At 39.2% G+C, this 21546-nt stretch overlaps 1 protein-coding gene across 2 annotated transcripts in view; it reads left to right on the top strand.

The window, feature by feature from the left end:
* The first annotated feature begins 556 nt into the window (after positions 1-556).
* Positions 557-21546, top strand: part of acss2 (acyl-CoA synthetase short chain family member 2) — a 42287-nt gene continuing 21297 nt past the window's right edge. For both annotated transcript variants that reach the window (XM_048608332.1, XM_048608331.1), the window contains exons 1-2: positions 557-824; positions 1314-1509. In XM_048608332.1, the coding sequence (XP_048464289.1) occupies positions 695-824; positions 1314-1509 (326 nt within the window). In that variant the 5' untranslated portion in view covers positions 557-694. The remainder of the gene's footprint in view (positions 825-1313; positions 1510-21546) is intronic.

Raw genomic sequence — 21546 nt, 5'->3', positions numbered from 1 at the left:
TTTCATGCACAAGTACCCCCCGAGTCCCTTTGTTACAGTTTTCTACAGTTTTTCTCCATTTAAATATTATTGTTCTTTTGTTAGCCTGAAGAAAGTGAACAAAATCACATTTCCCCCACATTATATTCCTTGGCTAACTTTTGGCTCACTTACATAACCTATCGATATCTCTCTGTAAACCATTTGAATCCCTGTCACAACCTGACTTTTCAGCTATTTTTACGTTGTCTGCCAATGAAGCTGCAGTACATTCACTTCCTTCCTGCAGTCTGGCTTGCGTAAATGAGGAGCCCCCATAAGCACCCTGTAGCTAATGGCGTTAGACGACTAGCTTCCCTCCCATGAAGCTGCAGCAGGCTCCAGCTGAACTTCCGCATTGATGTCCAGACTTGATACTTCAAGAATTTTGTAGCGGCCTGCCGCACGCGCTGAGCTCCGATTGGCCCGAGCTCCCGGATCCCTGCAGCGCCATTGGTAGGCGCTGATAGGAAGGAAGCGGGCGGTGATTGGCGGAGCTGCGGCCAATGGAAGGGCAGGATTGGAAGGTGTGGGCGGGGTTTGGTCAGCCTGGGGACTCCGGCTCTGTCTCTAACTGTCATCTTCGTTTTCTGGTTCTCCTCGCTGGGGCAGCTTTTCCTTTCTGTCTAACGGTGATCGGCTCAGCTTAGCCGCCTCCCTCTCTATTCCAGCCACCATGATCCCTGACAAGACCCCTGTTGAGAAAGACGTCTATCACCCTGCTTCTGAAGTTAGCAATGGAGCTCATATCTCGAATTTCCAAAAGTACAAGGATCTTTACTTACAGTCCGTACAGAACCCGGAAGGTAGCGTGTTCTGAACGTTTTTTCTGCTTCACGCCAATCTGTATCGTTTCACGTTTGTACTACGTTTTGTTGTGTTTGTTGAGTGTCGAATTTGACATTTCGAGGAGGCCTGTTCTCAGGTAACAGGGCCTTCTGGCACTTCTTCCCATGTTTGTGAGGCGCCCATCTATATTATTTGAGTATGCACATATTCATTTTTGTTTCCGTGTGTGATTGAGTGGTAAAAGCGACCCCGTGCCTGCACCCTTCCAGTCCAAGGAGAGAGCAGTGATAATCTGCAAAGATACCATTCTTTGAAATCTAACGTTTATTTACATGTTTAAACGGAGTTGCGCCAAACAAAATCAAAAATTGATATCGTTGATAAGCAATGTACAGTATTACCAGAGATGTTTACCCTAATTCAATCATTCATTTTAGCAGAATCATTTGTCAAAATGCATGGTGTTGCAATTTTTTTAAACAAATGTTTTAATTTTTTTTGGGCAGAGTTCTGGGGGAAAATTGCGAAAGAATTTTACTGGAAAACTCCCAAAACTGGCAGTTTCTTCGATTATAACTTTGATGGCGCAAAAGGCAAAATTTACATCAAATGGATGGAAGGTGCGACCACCAACATATGTTACAATATGTTGGATAGAAATGTCAAGGAGAAAAACCTGGGGGATAAAATTGCATTTTACTGGTAAGTGGTGAGTTTGCACCAAATTTAGAAATTGAAATGAATCCATCATGATGTTAGAACTTTGTTGAAATGGCATTCTTAATTGTGCCATAGAAGCTTACAAGACAGAAGGAATTTGGGCTGTTGTGATACACTGATAATGTCCCCAACTTTGAGCCAAGAGGCTGGATTCAAGTCTGACAGGCTCCAGAGGTGTATCGTAAGTTTTCTAAACAGATTGATTTAAAATATTTACAAGACAGAAGAACACTATTTGGACCATTTTTTTTCCTGTGGTGGCTGTTTGAATAATTTGAAGCTATTGACCACCCTCTCATTTGTTTTCCTCCCCATCAAGTATTTTTCCCTTAAGATGAAATGATATCTGCATCAGCAACTCTGACAAATCAGTCAACAATCTTAAAAAGTATAGAAATATTTCTCTGGCACCTTTTCACCCTTCATGACAAGTTTTAAATTAATGATCCTTTGTCACTCTTAATTCAAGATAGCATTATTATATAACTTGTCCTGCTTGGTTTTTCCCTTAGCTCAAGTTTCCTTATTGTTTTTGATTTGAGTAACTGGTTTGCCTGTGCTACAAGTTACTGGGGGACACCAGTATTTTTAATTTAAGCATTGTATGTTGCAACCAAAAATATTCAAATGGAAAACAGTTCAACCAGTGGATAGATATTGATTTGATAAGTTCTTTTGTGGCTGCTGGGGAAGGTTTACACTATTGCTTGTTATTTTTTTACTGTGCCACTGTGAATTGGATACAGGGTAATACTTGAACTCTTTATTTAGTGCCACAATCTGTGTAGTTGAATTGCTTCTTGCTCTATGTATATTGGCATGTTAGGATAAATATTTATACCATATTTTGTTTATAGACAGTATTCACCAGATATTACTTATAACCCTGTAGCATTTGTTTGGCTCCTAACATGGTCGCAGCTATCATTTTTCATCAATGCATTAATGTACTGAATACAGACTGTGAGATGTAACGTTACTTTAAATAAATCATCTGACAACTCCAGTTTAGGATTTTGAGAAGGAAACCAACACATGAACTGTTTGAAATGTGGAAAAGTAAGCATGAATCAAAAATATACTTTTATAACAATATTAAAAGCAATTTTAATTTAGTTATTCCAGCAGAAGTTATTGTTTGCTTGCTTTTGTATCAATGTATATGTCGGAAATTTGCTGACACTGATGATAATATTCATGATGTTGTCAGGTTGCGATTTTTAAACTCTGTGGCAATTTGTGATCAATAAATTATTTGTTATATTTTGGACTAATGCTAAAACCTCTGCTTTTTGACATTGACTCCTCTGTGGTATATTGCACAGGATTTTTGTTTTATTTCTGTGAAAAATTAGGCATGGTTATACCTATGTTTAATTATATATCACCTGTTTTGAATTAACACACTAGATGGAAGGATATTTCTGATAACTGGAGAGTCCAGAACCAGGGCACAGTCTAAGGATACAGGATAGGCCATTTAAGGCTGAGGTAATTCACCCAGAGAATGGTGAGTCTGTGAAATTCTCTGCCACAGTAAATTGTTGAGGCCAAAACATTGAATATTTTTAAGAAGGAGTTGGATATAGTTCTTAGAACTAAAGGGATCAGAGGGTATGGGGAGAAAATGGAAACAGCCATGATCATATTGAATGGTGGTGCATTCTTGAAGGGCTGATGGCCTGATGCTAGTCCTATAGTCTATGCTTCTGATGTCTGAGAGAAAAGTGGGTGTATCTTTTGGGGAGAACAGTTTGCCTTGCTTCAACTAATTCTTGAATTTATGCAGCAGTGAAATCACTAGAAGGTAGGCACAATCAGATTTAAAATTTTACATGTTTAAAATCCTTAGGGGATTGCTGGGCACCGCATCTGTGCATGTATGTATTTTCTTTTTATGTCCATCCACTTTTTGAGATCTCAGTTTTAATTTCAAACTTTCCTAATTTCAAATGAGAAATTTTGTCTCTATTAGAACCTACAGCAAGTATGAGAAACAAAAGGGTTGTGTTGATTGTACGTAGTTTGAGGAACTTTTACTGCAGGTATAAAGGGAATCTTGCCACGTTGTAACCATCTTAAAACATTGTTTTTGCACTTTGTTGTAAAGTGTGAGATTTCCCTCATGTTTGTGGGAAAGTTTAAAATAAAAATTGTTGCAATTGTAAACCAAGAGGAAGAAACCCAAATTAATTGAATAGATCTGGAGATCGAAAGAAGAATCAATATGAACAATCGAAAAATAAAAACTTCAAAGAATTGAAAATTGTTATTGAGAAGCAACCTAGACTAACCAGTTTTTGTAATTGCCAGGCAACCGTTAATCTTGACGTGGTAACTGAAAATACCAGAAAAACATGAAATGGGAAACAAAGTGTTAATGCTAGAGGCAAATGACCTTTCTTCAGAACTAGATGTCATGTGAACACCCTATAAGTAGTTACAAAGCTAGGGACTTATGTCATTTAATCATTCTACTCCACAGCTAATACAGGCTTCTCTTTATTTCCTCTTTCCCGCATTTTCTGTTATTTTAATTTCACTTTTCCAGCATCTATTATATTCTGCTGTCCCATTTACAGTCATTAGTGTTGCTGTTGGCCAATTGACACAGTATTCACAGTGAATCACCTTAATACTTGTTTTATTAACAAAGTTTGTATAGTTCCAGTATACAGGGACTGAAGTGGCATAATGATAATATAATTGGACTAGTACTCCTGAAGTTCAAATCCCATCATGGCAGCTAGTGAAATTTGATGTAATTAATAAAACAATCCAGAATTAAAATCTACATTTGGTAATGGTGACCAAAGATGATTTTTGGAAAATCCCCCTCTGGTTCACCAGTAACTGTCTATCTTTGTTATTGGATCTGGCCTATATGTGATTCCAGATGTACTGTAATGTGTTTGACTCTGCCCTCTGACATGACCAGACAAGCTGCTTGAGGGCAATTCAAGCTGGGGAAGAAATGATTGGTTTGTCAGCAATGTCAATATCTTGTGAAAGAATTTTTTTGAAAAATTGCCATCAGTATTCACAAAATAGCACAAAATGCTACAGATTGACTATCAAACTGTAGAAATTGCATCCATCCGTGCACCGGATTGTAGAATCCATCATTGTTATATTTTATCAACCAAATATCCTAAGCAAACTGAATTTGTATTTGAGACTTGTATTCTTGTCCAGATCAGAAATGTTAGATCAAATTTTGAGACTGGAATTGGTTGAGTGTAGTTGTATTTTGTAAAATACATGGTGTTGTAACTATATAAGACTGTTGATGGTGTAAACTTGGCTTCCTTGGTATCACTTGAAGGCAAATACTTGGTCGCCTTATAATGATTAAGACTGGAGTAATAGACAGCACAGGCAAACATTTAACCCTGTTTGGGATTCTTCAGATCAATAGAGCTGGGTGGTGGATTGCCATGTGGCACTGGCCTCGGCAGACTGATGTAACAAGTCCTGAAAGCTTGCTTCCATATTTGAAGAACCAGGTTTAAAAAAAGCATGCTACATCTTAAATCAGTTGTTATTATAATTCTTTGTGCACTCAAGTTTGTTCAGCAAGTGCTCTGAAAATGTGGAATTGCCACTGAAATTAGACATTTTATTCCTAAGTTGTGCAAGCAGGGGCCGTTTGAGGACAGTCAGTACACTGCCTATTGCAAACATCCAAAGGGATATGCTGTATGATATGATCCACTAGTTGGGATATATGACCTTTGTGTCTGGAATTGCACTGTCACTCAAATATTTATAACATATGAATCATTTATATGGTAGGCAGAATGTCTTTTTTGGCTTGATGGTCACTTTCTGTTAGTAGAAAATACCACTCTGGTTGCTGTTGCATGGTATACCTGCCCTTCCAGGGTAACGTGAGGTAGCCCGGACACTCTTCAGTCCTGAAATTTATTGCTTTAGGTTTGCAAGCAATGATTTGATTGTAGTAGCTATTATACATCTGCAGGCTCCAGTGCATTGCTGCATGTGTACACCATCTGTAAGATGCATTGCCAAGATTCTTTAATATCATCTTATAAATCCATGACCTCCGTTATGTAGAAAGACAAAGACAGCAGTTGCATGGGAACAGCAACACCTGCTTGATGTGCCCTATTTCGGTGTCACTGTGGGTAAATGAGCTAATGACTCTGGCCTTGTTAGCGAGTCTCACAACTGGCAATATTACGTCTTGTTAGACTGCTCCATTGCAAATCTCTCAATTTCTGCCTTGAATTAACGTTGTCGACATCAGTTTGTCATTCAGCAGCAATTCACATTTATATTATGTTAACGTTCATTTGCTTTGCAGAGATGCAATTATATTAAAGAGACATGGAGCCACTCAAGGAAATATCAGGACGGGGTAACCAATGACCTTGACAAAAAGGAGGATCTTAAAGCTGGAGAAGGACGTGAAGGGACAGAGGGCTTTTTGGAGGGAATTTCAGAGTTCAGGTCTAACTGCTGAAAGTCAAAGATGGAACAGTTGGAATGGAGACTATTACATAAGGCCAGTATTGGAGGAATGGAATGGGTATTATTGCAGGATTGGGAGGGGTTTTTCTGTGCCTGTAGAAAATTTTATGTTAAAATTTCTCCTGTGATTCCTCTGTGATTTTTAAAGAAAATCACGTCATTACGTAGGATTAGTAATATTAGCTTCTTTTAATAAAACAGAAAAAAAAATTTCAGTGATGTTTCTTGCCAGCCCACTATCCTCATAACTCTCAAGACATCCAATTTTTCCAAAGTTTTTATCAGTATACACATTCTATCAAGCATTATGTACAGGTAGAGTGTACTTGACAGGCTAGATAGAAGTAGAATTATGGTCTGCATTTTTTTGGATGGATGGTCTTCTGGTACACTTTCCTGTTATGTTGCTATCTGCAATTTGTTAATTCTGAAATTTGTAAACTGTCAACGATTTATGAGCAAAACCAATTAAGCTGATGTTGTAGTAGTATTCCAATTTTATTATTATTTACAATGAATTCAATTGGGCTGAAGGAAAACACAACCTGATTAATGACTGGTCACTGTTAAAGGCACTCACAGAGATTAAGTTTAAGTGTTTGGTTGTGTTCTTTCCTCCCATATTTCATATACTTTCTTAACGACTGCATCAAGTGTCATGTTTGAAAAAAATCATGGGATGTTTGTGTCACTGGTAAGGACACTATTTAGTGCCAATTGCTTAAGGATGTCATTGTGAGCCACTTTCTTGAGGTGCTGCAATCAGTGTGGTCTAGGTTGCAATGCACTTAGGTAGACCATGCCAGGAAATTTAGCTAAAGAGAGTGAAGGAACAATGATATATTTTCAAGACAGACATTGTGTGACTTGGAAGTGTTGCTGTTCCCATGCACCTGCTGTCCTTGTCCTTCTAGATCATGGAAGTCATGGATTTATAAGATGCTACTAAAGAACCTTGGCAGCGCATCTTGCAGATGGTGCACACATGCAGCCATGCACAGGAGCCTGCAGATACATAATGTGGCATATCATACCCCTGGTCCTGGATGTGTCAGCTTTTGAAGCCTTCACCCTATTGTAACCTTCACCCAAGCACATGAAGAGTATTTCATCATATCGCAGTCTTGTGCCTTGTAGCTGCCAAGCGTACTTTAGGGAAACAGGATGTGACTTAGTTACCACAAATTATGCTACTTATATGGCTTGTTCCCTTAAGTTTCTGGTCGGTGATAACCTCCAGGATTTTGCTAATGATGGTGAGGTATTCAGAGCAATATGTCATCAGATCAAGGGAGGAGTTTACCATCTTTCTTAGTGGAGGCAATCATTGCCTGCCTCTCATTGTTATGTTAATGTTACTTGTTAACATTCAGGGATGGGCTGATAAGTATCAAAGTCTTGCTTTATGTGGGCACAGTCTACTTCGTTATTTGAGGAATTGCAAATGGAATTGAATATTGTACAGTTGCAAACCTCCCTGCTTCTGATTTTATTATGGAGGAAAACTCATTAACAAAGCAACTGAAAATGGTTAGATCAAGAACACTGTACTGAGGAGCTCTGTTGTGATATTCTAGGGCTGCAGTCACTGCCCTCCCACAACCATCCTTCTTTGCACTGGACATGACTCTAGTCTGTGGACCATTTTCATTCTGTTTCCAATTCAAATCATATTTAACCAATGCTCTCTTATCTAAAATGTTATGTCAGGAAGATACTCTGTACTAAACGCATACCTTAGATATTCATCTAAACTATAGTTAATTTTGGCACAATCAACCTTCATGCTTATCTTGATATTACACATTGTTATTAATGCTGAACCAATTATATAGTAGAGGTTAACAATAAGGATTTGCTGGCTGAGTAAGTAGTTTATCAGTTGATTTTCAACAATTATTGACTGAGGTAATGGAACACTTTTAAAGTTGACAACACAATCAATAATTAGAAGTCACTTAACAAGTAAATTTAATTAAAATCATTACCTCATACATAAGATGCAGAATGACCTTAATTTATTATAGTTACTTGCAACCAGTAGCAATCTATTGCAAAATGGTTTACCTTGCGCTATTATAGATCATCCTGTAGCTTCTCAATGCTTTGCTGCAATTTTAAGTCAGAATTTTATTTATTTAGAATATGAAATCGATTCCAGTCTTTCTGTACTCTGAAATGACTAATCCTCAGCTGGATTTGTTTGTAATAGTTTGCCAATGAAACAGGTTTTTCATTTTGATGGTTAAATTGAAGCTAATGTGAAAATATGAAACTGCATGTCATAGAATCATAGAACTGACAAAAGGCCCTTTGGCACATTGTGTCTGTGCTCTCTAACAATTTCTAACCCTATTTTCCAGCACTTGGCCCATAGCCTTGTAAGTCTTGGTGAAGCAAGTACACATCTAAATACTTTTTGAATGTGACGGGTGCCAATGAAAAGGGTGAGACAGCTAAATTTGCACTAATAGCAATGGTATGTCAGTTTCAATCTTTTTTTCAACTGCTTTGTCGGGTTTTGCTCTGAGTGGAGAACTAATAGAACTTTTTTGGGCTTTTGCGCTGGATGTTCCCATCAGCCAACTATCCAGAAAATGCAAGGCCCAAGCTCAAAGGTTAAAACAACTGGGAAGGCACTTAATGGTCCAGTCAATTCCCTGTCATTGAGATCACAATGCTTAAAGTGGCAGAATGAATGGGGCATATTAATCAAACTTCGATGAGAATCAGTTGGATTTGGGTATTTGAATGGAAGTAACAATTCAGCCATCAGAGTTTAAGAAGAAGTTAAGGTATTCATTTCTGGAACATTCTTGGCTCCCAGAAGACACTTCACTAAGAAATCCCTGCAGCTTGTCCTGCTGCAAGGTTCCTTCATTCTTCCGGATCAAGAGAGAGATTTTGCTGCCTGCCACTTGGAGATTTCCCTTCAACTGACACACCTAGTTGTGCACTGATACAGAAACCTTTCCGAAAGCTGTTTCTAGGCAACCTTCAACACAGGGCTTCTTCTACCAGTTTGGTTAGTAATTGACATAATAGAACCCATCTTTTATCTCTCAAAAAGCTTTGTCTTGCATTCTTCCCACAAGTCAGTTTACTTTTTTTTTGTGAAAGCAGGTGAACCACAATACCCTTCAGCTTCAATTTTTCAGTAATTACTGCTGAATGCAGCTCCTGGAAATCACTTGGCAAAACCACCTTCTAATCCAGAATGTCCAAACAGTTCCATATTCTAGTTCCTCATGGACCCTAAAATTAAAATATTTATTCCATACAAACCCCACTATTCAAGAAGGGAGGGAGGCAGAAAGCAGGAATACACAGGAGGGTTAGATGACGTCAAGGAGAAAATGTTAAAATTGATCATTCAGGAGATTATAGCTGAGCACTTAGAAAAACTCATAATCGGAAAGAATCAGAATGGTTTTGTGAAACAAAAACCATGATTAACCAATTTGTTGGAATTCATTTTAAGAGATAACGTGTGTTGAATACTGTGGAGCCCATATTCATTCTGTTCTTTGATTTCCAGATGGCTTTTGATAATGTATCACCATAAATGATTATCGCATAAACTAGAAGCGCAATGGTGTAGGAGTAACATATTTGTATGGATAGAAGATTGGCTGGCTGGCAGAAAATAGAGAATGCATAATTGGGCCTTTTTTTCTGATGGACAGGGTACGACACGTGGGGTCCTGCAGGAGTCAACCTCAGCTTTTCTTAATTTGTACCAATGACTTTGGTAACGGAAGTAAAGGTATGGTGTTTAAGTATGCAGATGACACAAAGGTAGGTAAGAAAGCATGAAAGAGGATATAAGGAGGTTGCAAGCCAATTTATAGATGATTTCAGTGAGTGAGCAATAATTTTGCAGATGGAGTATGATGTGGGAAAATGTGAAATTATTTCTTTTGGTGGGAAGAATAAGAAATCAATACATTATATAAATGGAGAATGATGGCAGAATTCCAAGATGCAGGGGTCTAGGTGTTCTAGTGTATAAGTAAAAACAAATTAGTAAACAGGTAAAGCATGTAATCACGAAGGTTAATAGGCTGCTATCTTTTATTACAAGAAGAATTGAATAATAAAAGGAAGGACAATATTCACTTATACAGGGTGAGACCACATCTCTCATATTTTTTGAATTCAGTCATGGAATGAGGGCTAGGCCAGCATTTATTTCCCATCCTAGAGGGCAGTTAAAGGTCAACTACATTGCTGTGGGTTTGGAGTCACATGTAGCCCAGACAAGGTAAGGATGGCAGCTTCCTTCCCTAAAGGGCATTAGTGAACCAGATGGGTATTTCCAACAATTGATTCATGGTGATCATTTTTATTGAATTCAAATTCCACTATCTGCCGTGGTGGGATTTGAATCCAGGATTAACAATCCAGCGATAATACCACTAATCCATCATCTCTGCCATACTACATAATTTTGATCTTGTTCAAGGAAGGATATAAATGCATTAAAGTCAGTGCAGAAGAAGATTTACTAGATTACCTGGAATAAGCAGATTTTCCTATGAGGAAAGTCTGGACAGAGTTTGTTTCCACTGCGGTATAGAACAGTGAGAAGTGACTTGATTGTCACTTGGCAAACTTCACAAAGCAGGTGATAGTCCTGGATTTTCCTGAGCTCCTTTTATCCAGCAAGTATTGCCTGTCGGTTTTGCAATTTACACTCTCTCCTTTACTGAACCATCGGTGTTTGTAGGTCGCTGTTGAGCCCTTCACACTTTGCCTCAGCACAGGTTGAGTAACATTCCTGCTTTCTCAGCTCACCAAAATGACTTAGAGTCGTGATTCCAACACGTTTCTGCCTGCTAATTACTAGAACTTCCTTCTAGATATTCTGACAGCACAGAACCATCTAGCTGCTTTTAACTCCTCACTGAGTCCCCTAAACAGAACTTGCATAGTTCAGTTGCTTTTCCAGAAGTTCGTCCTAAAGGACAGCACTCCTAAAATGGAATCTACGTTCTGCCTGTTTCTCCAACTGCCTGTAAGAACATAAGAACATAAGAACTAGGAGCAGGAGTAGGCCGTCTGGCCCTTCGAGCCTGCTCCGCCATTCAATAAGATCATGGCTGATCTTTTCGTGGACTCAGATCCACTTACCCGCGTTCTCACTGTAACCCTTAATTCCTTTATTGTTCAAAAAAAATCTACCTTTTCTTTAAAAACGTTTACTGAAGTAGCGTCAACTACTTCACTTTGAATTTAACCTTTGAATTTCTTTCCACTGACCCTTGTACTTTCCTGAGTGGCCTATTGAATATCTTACAGTAATCCCATTCCGAATTGCTGGGCAGAATTGAATGTTGACACATAGGTTGATTAGAAAAGTAGGTTAAATAAAAAGAAATGGATTTGATCACAAACTATAAGGAATTAAAATGAAGGATTAAGACTCTACATCTGTAACAATTATTTTTTGTTGCCAGAGATGTTGTTTATCAGTAATCAAGACTTAATTTGCTTCGAAAAAGGTATTTATATTGGAATGGAGAAACTATTACTCACCAAGCCACATTCAACCATGCAACTTCATCAGTACTGCGTAGAATGTAGTGCTGTAGATTTGAATGAGATTTGAAGCTTCTGAATTGGAGCCTTGAGTGCTGCCAAATGAGCCACGGAGGACAATAAAAGTTATCTTTGAAAGGCACTGACTATCAAATCATTATTTTTCACCCTATTTGAAGTAATAGTGTTCCCAAGTTTGCTGAAAAATTGTAGTTAGTGAAGAACACATGCTATTATTATTGGTCAACAGTTCACGGTGAGGAAGTGGGAGCTCATAAGTTATGACGAATTTCTGGTCACTTTGCACTGTCTTGCAGTAAGCTTTTGGAAACAGACTTTCACCCTGACTTCCCCACAATTTCATGAACTTGCAGCATTTGCCCACTGATCTAGACACAAAGTTTTATTTTGTAGTTAACAGCATAAGTACCAAGTGATTTTTCTTTTTTGTTTTAGAGCTACCATATTTTAGAAGATGGCACAAAGTGCAATGTACTGCTGCTCAGAGCAGTTTCACTTAGTATTGTGTTATGTCATCCATTGGTTACAATATGCATTGAATTATCTTCAGGTATTGTACTGGATCGAATATCAAATTGTGCTTATATGTGGCTTGAATGCAGAATTTCAAATTGAGTGGCATCACTTTTATAAACTTGGTATAAATGTTGGTTTAACTCTGCCCCAAATTTATAATACACTAGTAAAAATTACTTGTACCGATGCCATTCTGTAAACCATGGTTTCTCCTTAATGAAAAACTTGAGCATGTTTGTTTTATTTTCTTTCTAAGGATTACATCACCTGATGATCAAAGGAAGATGGATGTTAAATTTGTTTAAGTTTCAAAAGTATTCAAAGCATTATACAGTTGTTAAAGTTTGTAATAAAATTCATTCGACTTGATAGACTCCCACTTTTACTTTTCTCTAAATTCCTAGAATTAATGATCCCCCTGAATTCAAGCTATATACACCACACCAAAAAAAAATGAATGATGAGTAATATATTAATGTGGGTGCAATCATGGTTTCTGTTTGTCTGGGTTATGGGTTCTGAGTACTTGACTTTTGTGCAGAATGTATTTTTGTTGTTTGTAAGAGAGAAATCAGGAAGGCACAAAGGGGATATGAGGTAGCGTTGGCAGATAAGGTTAAGGATAATCCAAAGAGATTCTACAAATACATTAAGAGCAAGAGGGCAACTAGAGAGAGGGTAGGGCCTCTTAAAGATCAAGGATGTTGTCTTTGTGTTGAAGCCCAGGAGATGAGAGCAATACTAAATAAATTGCATCGGTTTTTGCTGTGGAGAAAGAAATGGAGTCTGGAGAATGCAGAGAAATAAACTTTGAAGTTTTAAAATGTTAGAGAAGAGGAGGTTCAGGAGGTCTTGGAGAATATAAAAGTAGATAAATCTCCGGGACCTGTTCAAATGTATCCCAGAATGTTGTGGGAAGTAAGGGAGGAAATTAGAGACCCCTTGCAAAAATATTTGCATCATCAATAACTGTGGGTGACGTGCTGATGACCGGAAGGTAGCTAACGTTGTAACTTTGTTTAAGAAAGGTTGTAAGGAAAAACTGGGGAATTATAGACCCGTGAGTCTGACTTCAGTTGCGGATGATTTGTTGGAGATGATTATAAAAGACAGGCTTTATGGACATTTAGAGAGGCAGAAATTGGTTAGAGATAGTCAGCATGGTTTTGTGTGAGGAAAATCATGTCTCACAAACTCGATTGAGGTTTTTGAGGAAGTTACCAAAAAGGTTAATGATGGCAGAGCAGTTGACGTTGTTTATTTGGATTTTAGTAAAGCCTTTGACAAGATTCTGCGTGGTAGACTAATTAGTAAAGTTAGGTCACGTGGTATTCAGGGTGAGCTTGCCAATTGGATACATCATTGGCTTAACGGCAGGAGACAGAGAGTAATGGTAGAGGGTTGCTTTTTGGACTGGAGGCCTGTGACCAGTGATGTTCCACAGGGATCAGTTCTGGGTCCTCTTTTGTTTGTCATTTATATAAATGATTTGGATGAGAATATAGAAGGCATAGTTAGTAAGTTTGCGGATGACCAAAACTGGTGACATAGTAGACAGTGAAGAAGGTTTTCTAAGATAACAGAGGGATCTTATGGGTCAATGGGCTGAAAAATGGCAGATGGAGTTCAATCTTAATAAATGCGAGGTATTGCATTTTGGTACAACAAACAAGGGTAGGGCTTATACAACTAATGGTAGGGCCTTGGCTGGTGTTGTAAAACAGAGGGACCTAGGGGTGCAGGTACATAATTCTTTGAAGTTCTTGTCACATAAAGACAGGGTGTTTAAAAAGGTGTTTGGCAAGCTTGCCTTCATTGCTCAGTCCTTTGACTATAGAAGTTGGGACGTCATGTTGAGGTTGTACAGGGTATTGGTGAGGTCTCTTCTGGAATACTGTGTCCAATTCTGGTCACCCAGTTATAGGAAGGATATTATCAAGCTGGAGAGGATTCTGAAGAGATTTACCATGATGTTGCCAGGTATGGAAGGCTTCACTCTGAATGAAAGGCTGGATAGCTAGGATTTTTGTCACTGGAGCATAGGAGGTTGAGAGGTGACCTGAAAGAAGTCTATAAAATAATGAGAGGTAAAGATAGAGTTGATGGTGGTTGTCTTGTCCCTAAGATGGGGAATTTCAAGACAAGGGGACACGTTTTTAAGGTGAGAGGTGAAAGATTTCAAAGAGACATGAGGCAAATTTTTTACACAGAGTGGTTCGCATGTGGAATGAACTACCTGATGAAGTGGTGGATGTGGGTACAATTACAACGTTTAAAAGACATTTGGATGGATATATGAGTAGGAAAGTTTTGGGCCAAGAGCAGGCAGGTGGGACTAGTTTAGTTTGGGATTATGTTTAGCATGGACTGGTCGGACCGAAGGGTCTGTTTCAATGTTGACTCTATAAGTGAAATAGCTTAAGTGTCATGAGTCAGCAGATCTGTGAAAAAGGAGGTGAGCAGGAAATAATTGTTGAGGCAGGTTTAGTTTCCTTGAGGGAAGTTTTGTGTTCGCCTTGACGAGAGATTTGAACTGTTTTAAATAGTTCAAATATATTGATTCAAAATTCATTGATGTAGTAACCAGAAGAGAATGTTGTTAACCCTCTAATGAGGTAGTAGCCCTATCAGTGACTAATAGTGGGGTTTATTTGATCTGGAATGAGCCTAGATCTTCAGCTTATTTCTCAGGAAGTAGAAGGAGAAAGTGACATCTGAGCTGTCTCATTATCAAAGGGCCAGACTCCCCTCCACAAATGGGTGACATATTTGGAAATTAGATCAGGTACAGTACCCTTTGCAGATATATCTTTAAATTTATGGGAAAAAAATTCATTTTATTAATTCTGTCATTACCAGTGCAATCAACACACTATGTTGTAGCAAGATTGCCTATATTTACTTTAGAAGGGAATTGTTACAGTTATGCTTCTCCCAGTACTTTGTTTACCATCTCAAAGCATTTCTCATGAACAGACCTAGACTTGCTTTATGATCAAAAACTGATTAAATTTTTGGATAAAGTGAATTTGTCTGCAGTTGCATTTGACAAACAATGTACAGGATGCCCATTCAATTCTTCTGATCACTTTGAGTAGAAAGATATCAATCTGACAGACTAGATACTTCAGGCTAGAAGCAAAAGAAATTGATTGATACAGCAATGCTCGGCTTGACATTTTCTGATACTTAGAATTGTCTTTTTGAAACTAAAAAGGTCTCTGTTGGGAGCTGTGTCTTTTATTCCCTTGTGGGACATGGGTGTTGCTGGCTGGCTAGCACTTACTGCCCATCTATAGTTGCCCTTGAGAAGGTAAGTAGTGAGCTGCCTTCTTGATCCATTACAGTCCATGTGTTGCAGGTTGACCCACAATGCCATTAGGGAGAGTATTCCAGGATTTTGACCTAGCAGCAATGAAGGAACTGCAATATATTTCCAAGTCAGGATGGTGAGTGGCTTGGTGAGGAACTTGCAGGTGGTGTTCCTAGGTATCTGCTGCCCTTGTCCTTCTAGATGGAAGTGGTCATGGCTTTAGAAGGTGCTGTCATAGGATGTATTTGATTTTTCTGCAGTGCATCTTGTAGATAGTACACAATTGCTACTGAGCATCGTTGGTGGATGGAGTGGTGCTTGTGAATGTGGTTCCAGTCAAGTGGGCTGCTTTGTCTTGGAGGGGTCAAGCTTCTTGAATGCTGTTGGAGCTGCAGCCATCCAGGTAAGTGGATAGTACTCCATCACAAACAGAAATTGCTAGAAAAACTCAGTAGGTTGAGTAGCATCTGTGGAGAGAAATCAGAGTTAATGTTTTTGATCCATTCACCCTTCTTTAGAAGGGAGAGAAGTCAGAATCACTGATTTGAAAGCCCCAGCCTATTCAGCTTCTCTCTGTAGCTCAAACCCTCCAACCCCAGCAACATTCTTGTAAATCATTTTATGAACCCTTTCAAGTTTCACAACCTCTTTCCAATAGCAGGGAGACCATAATTGAACAGAATTCTAAAAGTGGCCTTACCAATGTCCTGTACAGCTTCAACACAACATCCGAACTCCCATACTTAATGCACTGGCCAACAAAGGCAAGCATGCCAAATGCTGCCTTCACCACCCTGTCTACCTGTGACTCCACTTTGAAGGAACAATGAACCTGTACCCCAAGGTCTCTTTGTTCGGCAACACACCCCAGGGCCCTCCATTAACTGAATAAGTCCTGCCCTGGTGTGCCTTAACCAAAATACAACACCTCGCATTTATCTAAATTAAACTCCATCTGTCACTCTTCGCCCATTGGCCCATCTGATCAAGGTCCCGTTGTACTCTGAGATAATCTTCTTCACTGTCCACTACACTATCTATTTTGGTGTCATCTGTAAGCTTACTAATCATACTTTCTGTATTCACATCCAAATCATTTATATAAATGATGAAAAGCAGTGGACCCAGCACCGATCCTTGCAGCATACCACTGGTCACAGGCCTCCAATCCAGAAAACAACTCCCTACCACCACCCTCTGTTCTACCTTCAAGCCCATTTTGTTTCACTTGGCTAGCTTCCCCTGGATTTCGTGTTTATTTTAATATGTTGAAGAAGAAAACCTGTGTAACAGCATAATATACACTTTGAAAATTAAAAACAATCATTGGATGTGGGTGTCATGACAAAACCAGCATTCTTTGCTCATTCCTAATTGCCTTTGGAAAGTGATGATGAGCTGCCTCCTGGATCAACTGGAGTCCATGTGATACACGCAAGGTGTTGTTCAGTAAGGAAATACAGGCTTTCAATACATTGACAAAGAAGGAACAGATTTATATTTCCGAGTCCAAGATCATACGTGACTGTGTATGAACTTTTAGGTGGTTGTTTGCCCATGAGATTGCTACTCTTGTCTGTTTTGGTGGTAGAGGTCAAGGGTTTGGAAGGTGTTGTTGAAGGAATCTTGAGGGATTTGCTGAAGTGCATCTTATAAATGCTGCATTGTAGCCTCAGTGTCATGACCGTGCAGGAGATGAATGTTTAAGGCGGTAATTGGGATGTTAAACAAGAGAATTGCTTTGTCGTGTGTTTTATGAGAGTCGTTTCAGCTGCAGTCATCCTTGCAATTGGGAAGTGTTCCATCACACTCCTGACTTGTGGCTTTATGGATTGTGAACAGGATTTAGGGAGTCATGATCTGAGTTACTTGCTCCAGAATACCCAGTCTTTGACCTGTTCTTGTAGTCACAGTAATTGCTGCAGTTAAGTTTCAGTCACTGCTGATCTCTTGGATGCTGAAGGCACAGTTCAGTGTTGGCAATGCCTTTGAATGTCAAGAGAGTTGGTTAGCCCCTGCCTGTTAGAAATTGTCATTGACTAGCGTTTGAGTGATATGAATGCTACTTGACGTTGAATTTTGAATTTTATCCAGGTCTTGTCGCATGGACATGGGGAAGGGTTAAAGAAATGCATACAGTATATTGCTAATGCCTTTTCAGTACAGTGGTATTATAAAACTGTGATTTGGAGCAAACTTTTGAGAGGCTATGCAAGCAGACTTGGATGGTAGCCACAGTAATTAATAATTAATAATACAATAATGAATAGCCCATGTGTAGAAATTTGTTTTCGTATCTTTCATTTTTACCCATCTTGTAATTTTTTTCTCTTTATTTGCTGTATGCTTTTCCTCTTGGATAAGCCACTCCAGTGAGTGAGTGAACCAGCTACCTGCTTAGAAGTCTTTGCCAATTCTCCTCATGTTAGGATGCATGCAAAAGAAGTCTGCGTTGATTCTGAATTTTTTTTTACCATCCATGGGGCATTGCCTTGTGCAAACTCAAGTGTTTCATTTGAAATTCTTTGATGAAAGAGCATATCGAGCTGTTAGTAGTGAAATTTGACAGGTGTATTAAAATTGCTGCACTTCCAGATAAATCATTTGCAAGTGCAGTGATTTATGATGGTACTGCCATCGAGCTTTAAGTTTGTGCTTTATCTACTTGCTTATGCAAAATATTACCTGATGTGAGGAAAATGCAACAAACTTTATGATCAAATAGCCACCACGCTTCTCGATTTTCTGTATTTATGATAGGAATGAAGTGAAGACATTAGGGAGATGCAGCAAAGATTCATGGTAATAGTTTCAGGGACAAGGAACTTCACTTATATAGAAAGATTAGAGAAATTGGGAATCATCATCTTGGAGAATTGAGGGTTAAAAGGAGATTTGATAGAAGTATTCAAATTCATGAGGGGTCTGGGTGGAGTAACTGGGGAGAAATTGTTCCCAGTAGGGACAGGATTGAAAAGTGAAGGGCACAAGTTTAAGGTAATTTACAAAAGGATGCATTGGCAAGATGAAAATGTTTTTCATGTGGTCAGTGGTAGAAGTCTGGATTGCATTGCCTTACAGAATGATGGAAGCATGTTTATGTTAGCTTTTCAAAAGAAAATTAGGTCATTATCTGAAAAGGAAAGAAGTGTAGGGCTGTGGGATAAAGGCAGGAGGGTAGAACTTGCTCCTTCAAAGAGTAGCACAAACACAGCAGGCTGAATGGCCTCTGGTGCTGTAACCATTCTGTGATTTGATAATCTCTCTATTAGTGGATGTATGTCACATTTTTATACTCTCCCTCCAAATTTCTTGTTTCTATTTTGATTCATTATTAATAACAATGCTAATTTGCTAACATCTGTGATCTCAGCAATAAAACTGAAACTAACTCACCTACTTTAAAAGTTTTTAATTTGACAGACCTGAGTTAAAACAAAGTCAATTCTATTCTTTCCATTCTGATGATAATTTTCTACAGCTTTTACAAATATAAAAGTTGTATAAGGTATGATTTGCAAATGTAACAGCAGGTAAGCGTTTGACTTCTGAGAAATTCAGATGGGTTTTGCATTAAATACAAACGAATTGGTATTGACTTTTCTTCCATGTTTTCTTACCGGTACTTAAATCCTAGTATTCTTTATAATGCATTCCATATTCAGTTCTTTATCATTTAGTGCCTTGTTAAAGAAACATCTGACAGAAAGTGTAGGGTCAGCAGGCAGTGAAGAAGGCAAATGGTATGTTGGCCTACATAGTGAAAGGATTTGAGAACCATAGAATCCCCACAGTGTGAAGCAGGCTATTTGGCCCATCGAGTTCACGCCGACCCTATGAAGAGCATCCCACCCAGACCCACCCCCATACCCTATTCCTGTAACCCTGCATTTCCCATAGCTAACTCACCTGGCCTGGACATCCCTAGACACTGGGCAATTTAGCATGGTCAGTTTGCCTAACCTGCACATCTTTGGACTGTGGGAGGAAACCAGAGCACCCGGAGGAAACCCACGCAGACACGGGGAGAATGTGCAAACTCCACACAGACAGTCGCCCGAGGCTGGAATTGAACCCGAGTCCCAGGTGCATTGAGGCAGCAGTGCTAACCACGTGCCACCATGCTGACCCCAGGAGCATGGATGTCCTGCTGCAATTGTACGGGGCCTTGGTGAGACCACACCTGGAGTGTTGCGTGCAGTTTTGATCCTTTATCTGAGGAAAGATGCTCTGGCTATGGAGTGAGTGTGAAAAATATTTACCAGACTGATTCCTTGGATGGCAGGGCTGACTTCAGAAGAGGGACTGGATCAAATAGGACTATATCCACTGGAGTTTAGAAGATAAATGAGAGATTGCATAGAAATCTATAAAATTTTAATAGGACTAAGCCGGGCAGGAAGCAATGACCGGGAGTCCAGAACCAGGGGTCGCAGTTTAAGGATATGGGGTAAGCTGTTTAGGACTGAGATAGGATAAATTTTTCTCCCAGAGAATGGTGAGCCTGTGGAATTCTCTGGCGTTGAAAGCGATTGAAGCCAAAATATTAAATATTTTCAAGAACGTGTTAGATGTAGTTCTCAGGGCTAATAAGATCAAAAGGTATGGGGGTTGAAATTGAGAACAGGGGACTGAGCTGGACAATCAGACTCGAAAGGCTGAGTAGCCTACTCCTCTTTCTATTTTCTGTATTTAATAGTTATAACATAGAAAAACATCCCAAGGCTTCACGGAGGTTTTCTCAGATAAATCTGGTCTTTGAGCCAAAAAAGGAGGTAATTAGATCTCATGAGATTGGATTTAAGAATGGCCTTGAAGGAAAACAGGAGACTGAAAGGATGTGGAGAATTTCAGAATTTGGATTATCCAATTCTTGATTATGATTCCAAAGCAAAGAAATCTCTGATTGCCAGAGCTGAGATTTGGTTCTTAAGCCATTGTAGTGTGTGTTTGGCAGTTATCCGGGGCCATGAGTTGGTTAACGCATGTACTGGAGGTATAGTTGTAAATGTGGCTCTAAACTTTAAGAAAAAAAGTTCTCTTAAAAAAGACTGAAGATACGCATACTTAATAAAATTGGACTTGCTTTGTTGATGCACACCACTCCACATCCTTATCTATCTTTACTTATCTAAATCTCCATCCTCTGTCTCATAGCATCCTAAACCATAGAGCTCTGTGTTAAGTGTTTTTATAGCTAGTCAGGAAGCTGAATGTGGTGTTTCTGTGAAATATGCATAAACTGCTCTTCGACTTCTGAAACTTTTAGAAACTGGTTTCTGGCTCAGCTTTATCTGCAGTCTTTTTCTGTAGTTGTATGTCCCACCTGAATAGTTGTTTGATTACATAAGTTGAATTACGTTTTTTTAGTGCCAGATTGATAACTGAAATGATCAAGATTTGTGATATTCAGAGAAAGTGTGAAATCGGAGAAACTCTTCATAAAAACAGTCTGGAGTTTGCACTTACCAGAAGCTAGGCTGGCATTGCAGTCTTCCGAGATGCTGCCTCCCACTTTACCCAGCCCTGTGTACACTATCCTATTAAGATGGTAGGCAGATTCCTGTTGCTGCTGGTCTAATCAGCAGTGGGCATTGCTGAAGTATGTAGCGAGGCATGAAGGCTCCTATATTCTCTGTGGACAAGTGGTGGATTTAAGATGAGCTAAACGTTTAGGGCTGTTGGACAGGAAGGTTAAAATGCTCCACAGTAATGAGTACTGCCAAGGTTGAGGCCATTTATTAACATAGTGCCTTCTCCATTGAATGGAGGCTCAGTCTTGGGTGGCTGCCTGAACTACCGCTGAAGGCCAGCTCCATTAAGCCAATGATCTTGGCTTGTGATGGGGCTCTGGTCAGCCATTGGAAAATGCTGGGTACCTCACAAAACTGCCTCCAATGGGGACTTCATTCCTTGGATTCACCAGTCAATCTGGATCCCAGCCCTCCATGGGAAAATTCCCCAGTGGCAGGAATATGTTGGGGAGATGTTGCAATGCTGCTTCCCCCATTCCTCCACCAGCTTGAAGCACTCTAACCAGGGGAATGAGGAAAATTTATTTCTCAGTCTCTGGTATTCAGGAAGGTTGACAAACATCCCTCACAACATAATGCAACTCGTTGATTATATTTTAT

This window comes from Rhincodon typus, chromosome 19, assembly GCF_021869965.1.
Source record: "Rhincodon typus isolate 14 chromosome 19, sRhiTyp1.1, whole genome shotgun sequence".
NCBI classification, from domain to species: Eukaryota; Metazoa; Chordata; class Chondrichthyes; order Orectolobiformes; family Rhincodontidae; genus Rhincodon; species Rhincodon typus.
This window is presented reverse-complemented; position numbering and strand designations above follow the sequence as displayed.